Genomic DNA, 6,873 nt, shown 5'->3' on the forward strand with positions numbered 1-6,873 from the left:
TAAGCAGAACGGATGTCTCCACCCCGAGGGCAAACCTGTGGCCGGGGAGCTGCCCCGCCCGCCCCGCCACGGCCCACCGCATGCCAATGACCATGGGTCTCCCTCCCGAACATCTCAGTGTGGACATCCGGTCTGTGTCCACCCCCCACCGGGGTGGCCCCTAGTCTGTCTTGCTCTGGCCACGTCCCTGGCGCTCCACTCAGTGCCTGCATGCAGCTGACGCTCAATCACTGCACACAGTTGGTGCTCAAACACCGCAGGCTGAACTGCCGCAGCTCCCCAGCTTCCAGGGTGAGGTCGCGTGGGGTGGCGTCCAGGGCAGGCGAGCCATGGGGGGCTGGGCTTTGTGGGGGGCTAGAGCTCTGCGGCCGGCTTGACCAGGTGGCCGCTGAAGGTGATACAGAGGTCGCCGTGCTCACCGTAGATGGCGTTGTCGCGTTCCTGCTGGAACACGCGCACCCAGATGGTGTCTCAGGCTGCCAGGGGCAGCAGCAGGCTCTGGGTCTGCATGACGCCGCACTCGCCAGGCTGCGTGTAGGGCATGGCGGCAGCCCGCCCGCTGCACATGATGTGCAAGTACATCTCCTTGTAGTTCCACGTGTGCACGTTGAGGCTCAGGAAGTAGACGCTGGGCACGGCACACAGGAAGCAACCGGACGCTGGGTGGAAGGCCCTGTCCAGGTTCACCAGCTCTATGTTGAAGGGCACGGCCTGGAAGCGGTGGGCACTGTGCAGGCCCTCCTGCCAGCCACAGAGAAGGCCGCATAGACACGCTGACACAGGGAGCCCGGTGGACCCTCCTTCCCGCTCCTACCAGAGGGACCTCTGACCCCCGGTTCGCCCTTCTCACCTGCAGGGGGGCAAGTGGGAGCCGTGGGTCAGGGTGTGGGGTCCAGAGTCATGGGGGCCAGGAGAAGCCACGCCCCCAGGCTGTGTCTGTTCTGGGGCCTGAGCCGCCTGCTGCGTGGTGACCGGGGGACGTGGGGACGGTCAGGAGGGACCAGAGGAGGGGTATGCCCTGGGCTGTGCAGGACAAGAGGCTGGGAAGTTGGCAGGTCCAACAAAGCGTGGCTACGGCCCAGTTTCCCTGGGCGAGGGCTCCTGGAGCTGGCCTTCTTCCAGGGGGTCCCGGGCCTCCCTCCGGCCTTCCCTGGAGCCTGGGCCTGGGGGGCCGCCGCAGGGAGGCTGAGCAGGATGGAGGGGCCTTGGGCCCCCTTCTGCCACAGCCCCCTGCCCAGGGCGCCTCGCTTCCCCCTTTCCGCAGCTGTCGGGGACCCGAGGCAGGTGCTTAGTGTCCCACCCACGGGGGCCCAGGTGCCCCAGTCGGGGTTGTCCTGCCCCCTCAGCGGGGGTGTCCTTGTGGGAACAGGGGTGGCGTGGGGTTGCCTCTCCACGGATACTCACCTTTGAGGATGGAGATGTTGATGGCGGGCTGCACGCGGGGCACCCACTGCTCCCCAGCGCTCCGGGGGGTGTAGGGGTCGGGGGCGGCCGGGGGCCAGGCGGGCAACAGCACTGCACACATGGCCGTCGGGGCAGCCCCAGGCCGGGCCAGGCCCCCACAGGCAGCCCCAGGAGGAGCAGGAGGCCGGAGGCTGCCATCCGTGCCAGAGCCTGGTGGGGGAACCGGAGGGGTCAGCATCTCAGAAGGACGGTTCCCCACGGGGCCCCAGGCCCCACAGCTGCCTGGGCTGTGCCCCCTTGTCTGTGGCAGATGACAGGTAAGGCCAGGGACCTGCCCATGTGGGGAGGGGCCTCGCTGGGCACCGGACAGGGTGCCTGGCTGTGGGCCTGCTGGATCCTCAGCGCCTGCCCCTGACGGACATCACTAATGGATCCCTGCACACTCTCACCTGGATGTGGCCTCCGAATCCTCCTCAATGCAGCACTGCAGGGGCCAGCACGGGGGACAGCTCACAACTGCCCCTCCGGAGCCCCCCACAAAGGAGACCGAGGCAGCCCCACACTGTCCCAGCCGGAGTTTCCAGGCTCCTTCTCACCCCTCCCCACCCCTCCCTGCAGCCTTAGCTCAGGGCTGTAGCAAGTACCCTAACAGCCTGCAGCCCCCACAGCTGGGGACCCCACACCTGGCAGATTCAGGGGGAGCTGTCATGGGGGGATGGGCTCTGATTCAGCTCCCCAAGACCCCCACCCAACAGTGGCCGGCAGAGCCCTCGGGGAGGGGCAGCTGGGCTGCTTCAGGGAAGGGCAGGGCCCCAGCGCCGGGAGACTGGGCTCCGGGCCCAGGTTGGGTGGCGCCCTCCACGAGGCTGTTTCTCCCCGGCTGCCTCGCTGGGCAGAGGGTGGTACCCCCTGAGCTGCCAGAGGAGGGAAAGCAACTTGGGAGGCTCCCCAGGGTGGAAAAAATGGTCTTTAATCCCCACCAGGCCTGGGCCTCCTGCTTCTGCCTCCCCTCCCCCAGGAGACCCTGCCTGACACCTGGCCCATCCGTGCTTCCCCTGGATGCATCTGGGACGCTCAGCCAGGGCAGATCTCCTATAAGGGCAGGAGTGTGAGTTTGGGGTCCTCTCTCTTCCCTGTCATGCAGCCCTGCTGAGAAAAGACATAGGACCTTCCTCCAGGAAGCCCTCAGGGACTGCAGCCCAGGACGTGTTTCTTCCTCTTCCATGGTGGGGGTGCGACCCACTCTCAGGTTGAGCTTTCCTGGAGGGGAGATCCCTTCTGTTTACTACCTCACCCCCCGGAGCCCAGTAGACCCTGACCTGCCCTCCTGGCTGCTCTGGACCCTTGGATTCCTCCCATGGAGGGACCTGACAGAACCCTCCGGGGGATCTCACTCCAAGGGCAGGCCTGTGCCTGGGGTCTCCAGCATTGTGGCCCCCTGGGCCTGCCCAGCAGATGGTCTGGGCTGGAGGCTCCCTCCTTCTGAGGCCTGGAGGGGAGCACAGACGACCCCCTCCAAACCCAGCCTGCCCAGGGTGCCTGTGAGGACGCCCTACCCACCCCCATGCCCCTTGTTACCATTACACAGTCGGGCGCCACTGCCTGCCTGGCTGTCTTTGGCGTCACTGCCCTGAAGGCCCATGAAAGAGCCCTTTCATGCCCACCCCAGGCACCCACGGCTTCCCCTGGACTATCCAAGACTAACAAGGCTTGAGCCAGCTTTAGAGCTCCTGGGCCGGCACCGCGTGGGGCCTTGCCACCCGCCCCCCCCCGCCTGCCCTCTGCCCGCACCTGCTGCAGGGGCCGCGCGGCCCTGCCATGGGGGCCCCAGGGTCCTCCTGCCAGCCCCTGGGCAATGGCATGGGTCTGGAGGGTCTGGGGGCCTGGGGTGTCTGGGACTGGTGAGTCGGGGGACAGCTCTGTGGACTGGCCATTGTCCTCCGTCTGGGGTGCAGACACTTGGCAGGGAGGCAGGCTGGAGCTAAGACTGGGCGGAATCTGGTGAGGGGCTGGAGGCCAACGTGGGGGGCACAGGCCGGGGCTACCATGCCTGCACCAGGCCCACCCGGTGACAGGGACACCCTCCCATCTCTGGCCAATGTCTGTCCCCACCTCCCTCTGTGCCATCCCAGGGTTCCGGTGTCCAGCAGGGCAGATGTGCCGTGACCGCCCCATGGGGGTTCCTCGGCCTTAGCCCAGCCTTTCGGAAGATAAAGGGTGGACCCTGTGAGTGCCCTCCTCCCCCCAGGAGTGCAGGAAGGGGCTGCACCCACTGCAGGCTGAAGCCGAGCCCACACCAGGGCCTGGCCTTGTCCCTGCTCTGGGTCTGCACAGCTGGACACTGGGCCTGGGGACCAGGCCCGGCGCTTTGGCCTCTGGATGTGGGGACATGTGATTCCCTGGTAAGCATCCCCCCACCCAAGCCAGCAGCCTATAGGGGAGGCAGCAGACATGGCCTGGGGGACCGATGACCAGGGAGGGTCCCGGACAGAGGAGAGGGAGACAGGAGTGGCCCCGCCTGTGGGGGCTTCCCCGGCCAGGCTGAGGGGGTACGAGGTGTGAGGGCCGCAGGCAGGGCCGCACCAGCTGGAGCCGAGCCCTGGAGCTCCCGGCTCACACCGCAGCAGATGGCCTGGCGGCCCCCTTTGAGAACAGCTGTCTTCACTGCCCCCCATCTGCAGAGGGCACCAACGGAGGAGGGGTGAAGCCCAAGGCCCTGTGCCCTGACTCACTGGCCCCACAGGTCCCCACACCGTGTCAGCACGTGCCGGGTGCAGCCTTGGCTCTGAGACCAGGCGGCTTCACCAGAGCCACTCGGGGTGGGGGGATGGGGCGGCGCATGAGGCAGCGCCTACTTCCCAGCACAGTGTCCCTGGGGGGGCTGGTGGGCCCAGGGCAGGTCGGGGGGGGGCCTCTCTGGAAGTACCCCTATGGCTCTGCTGCCCGAGCTCTGCTGCTCCCTGTGTCCGAGCCTCAGTTTACCCACCTGTAAAATGGACATCGATGGGCTCAGAGGGGCTGGGGGCGTCCCCTGTGGTGGACAGAAGCAGGAAGAGCCTAGCCACTGGGGGTCTTAGCAGACTCTGGCCACGCTGCAGGGCCCCATTGTCCCTCGCCCTGCGCCTCCCCTGACACCAGCAAGCAGAGCTGCCCCCACCACTGGAGATGGGCAGTCACTGTACTTCCCTGGGGGAGGGGACCGTGAGCTAAATTTGCCCTGTATGTGGCAGGCGCCTCCTCAAGAGGGGCAGGTGTGGGGTGAAGGGCCTGGAAGGGGCCCTGGGGTCCCTGCGGTCTGGGTGGGTGGGTCCCCGGCTGCAGAGTGTTTGCTTGGGTGCAGGTGGTCAGCAGGGGCTGAGGGTGACTCAGCAGGTGGCGGGAGGACCTGGACAGAAATAGCCTTCCTTAGACACGCTGCCTCACATCTCCGTGACAACAGGAGCGTGGCTGAGCGTCACGGCCCCACGGGTCGCGGCCCACAGAGGGCCACAGTGTCATCTGCAGGGGGGCTGGGCTCCCTCCCTGTCTCCAGCCCGCTGCAGCCCAGGAAGACCACACTGACCGCTGACTCGAGCCTGGGCAGGGGGGACCAGATGCCCCCACGGCCCTCAGCGCAGCAGCAGTCCTAGATGGGGGTCCAGAGAGTAGGCCAGGTGCCCATTACCACAGACTTCACCAAAGGGGGCCACGCAGGGGGTCCTGGGAGGTATGGACACGGGCTCCAGAACCTGGCACCATGCGGGCTCACTCACTCACCATGAGAGTGACCGTGGGGCCAGGCTGGAGGGCTCCACAGACAGGGAAACCCAAGGAAGCCAGGGGTAACCCAGCTGTGCTGGGGCAGCTCTGGGGCATCAGGGGCTTGCAGGGGGTGCGGGGAGGGGGCGACACTGCAGCCCCTGAACATTCCCCTCCCCCCACCCCCACTCCACTTGCCCCGCCCCAGCCCACCCCCCAGCGCCCTGGGATCCCCTCCCCAGATGGAAACTGAAGTGCGGGCCCAGGGTGGCACCCCTCCTGCTGCTCTGGTGGCCTGATGTGACCCTGCTCCCTTTCCCCAGGACCCCAGTGGCCTCAGGGCCCCAGGTCCACAGCTGCGCCACCGTGAGCCCAGCAGGGTCAAGGTGTCCAAGGCTGCTGGAGACCCCCGGGCTGCATCATGGCCTCACCTTTCCCATGAGCCTGGCCAGGCGGTGGCGGCCGGGATTCCAGGAAGCCGTCCCTCAGCTCCACGGCCTGGTGATTTGTCTCCACAAGAGGACAAACTTTCCAGTTCACTGGCAGCCATGAGACAACCACAGACAATGAGCGCACAGCCGGCAGCCCCCGGGGCCTGTGCTGTGCCCTCCCAGCCCGGGGCCCCCAGCCCACCTGAGACAATGAGCTGTGCTCAGCCCTCACCTCACCCCTCAGATCCCAGCCACCACCACCGGGGGTGGGGACTGGACTAGAAGGCCCTCAGCACAGGGGACGCTGCCTCCTCCCTGGCTATGATGGGGCTGAGTGGCCCGAGCGCACACAGAGAGAGTTAACAGCTCCCAGCGGCAGGATGGACACCCACCCTGAGTCCTGTTGATGAGCCGCTCTGGGCGGGTAGACAGTGACTGGGAGCTCTCTGTCGAGGGTGGGGTGGGGACAGTGATAGGGGCCTCCTTGCACGGAGCCCTGACACGGAGCTTTGGACACAGGGCGAGGGATGGTGCGTGGCCAGGTGGGCACAGGGAACCCTCTACCCACCATACCTCAGTCTGACTCACCCACTGGTGGAGAAGAGGCTGGACAGGACAATGGCTACCCGAGGTGACCAAGGTGGCTAGGAGTGGAGGGCCCCCCCAGCTCAGGGTCCCCAGGCATCTGTCCCCCTGGGTGCCCACCCAGGGCCAGGTGGAGGTGACAGGGAGAGGCCCCATGGGTCTTCTGCACACTCATTGTCCCAGGCCCTGCAAGGCGCCCTGCAGGAGCTTTGGGTCACTGCATGGACGCCTGCAACCCCGGGCCCAGTACCTCAGGGCAGAGCCGGCCAGCCACACAGGGACAGTGTCCAGGGCACACGGAGGAAAAAGCTGGGGCTCTGGTCATTGCTGGAGTGACAAGTGCTGTGCTTCTGTGGTGGCAGGAAGGGACACTTCCTCTGCAGGATCCTGCAGGCGGCTCAGGAGGGCAGAGGGCCCCTGTCTGAACCTCCACGGGCTCAGAGCTCCTGGGGGGGCCAGGCCACTGGTCCGAGGTGAGCAATGCAGGGGCCTCTACAATCCTCTCCAGGTGGTAACCAGGGTCACCCCAGGCAGCAGGGACAGCCCCGGGCAAAGGCTCTGAGCCCCCACCTCCCACCGGCCTGGCCAGGCAGGTCTGTAGGTAAAGCCCACCTGCCCAGGCTGCAGCATCTGGACTCCACCCAGAACCACACGGACAGGTAGAAAGCTAACGTGTTCTTTATTTGAGGGGCACGTGCCATGGTGCCAGCCCCGG

General features: G+C 66.7%; 1 protein-coding gene across 1 annotated transcript; it reads right to left on the reverse strand.

Moving 5' to 3' along the window:
- Positions 1-354: 354 nt before the first annotated feature.
- On the reverse strand, positions 355-1,608 carry C1QTNF8 (C1q and TNF related 8). Its single transcript, XM_028111521.2, is given in 4 exon segments — positions 355-746; positions 749-850; positions 1,405-1,509; positions 1,512-1,608. Coding segments are annotated over 4 exon segments (690 nt in total). The 5' UTR covers positions 1,603-1,608.
- Between the last annotated feature and the right edge of the window lie 5,265 nt (positions 1,609-6,873).

The sequence above is a fragment of the Eumetopias jubatus genome, unplaced genomic scaffold (genome assembly GCF_037043125.1).
Source record: "Eumetopias jubatus isolate StellerSeaLion01/CBP00866 unplaced genomic scaffold, mEumJub1_p1.0 scaffold_12, whole genome shotgun sequence".
NCBI classification, from domain to species: Eukaryota; Metazoa; Chordata; class Mammalia; order Carnivora; family Otariidae; genus Eumetopias; species Eumetopias jubatus.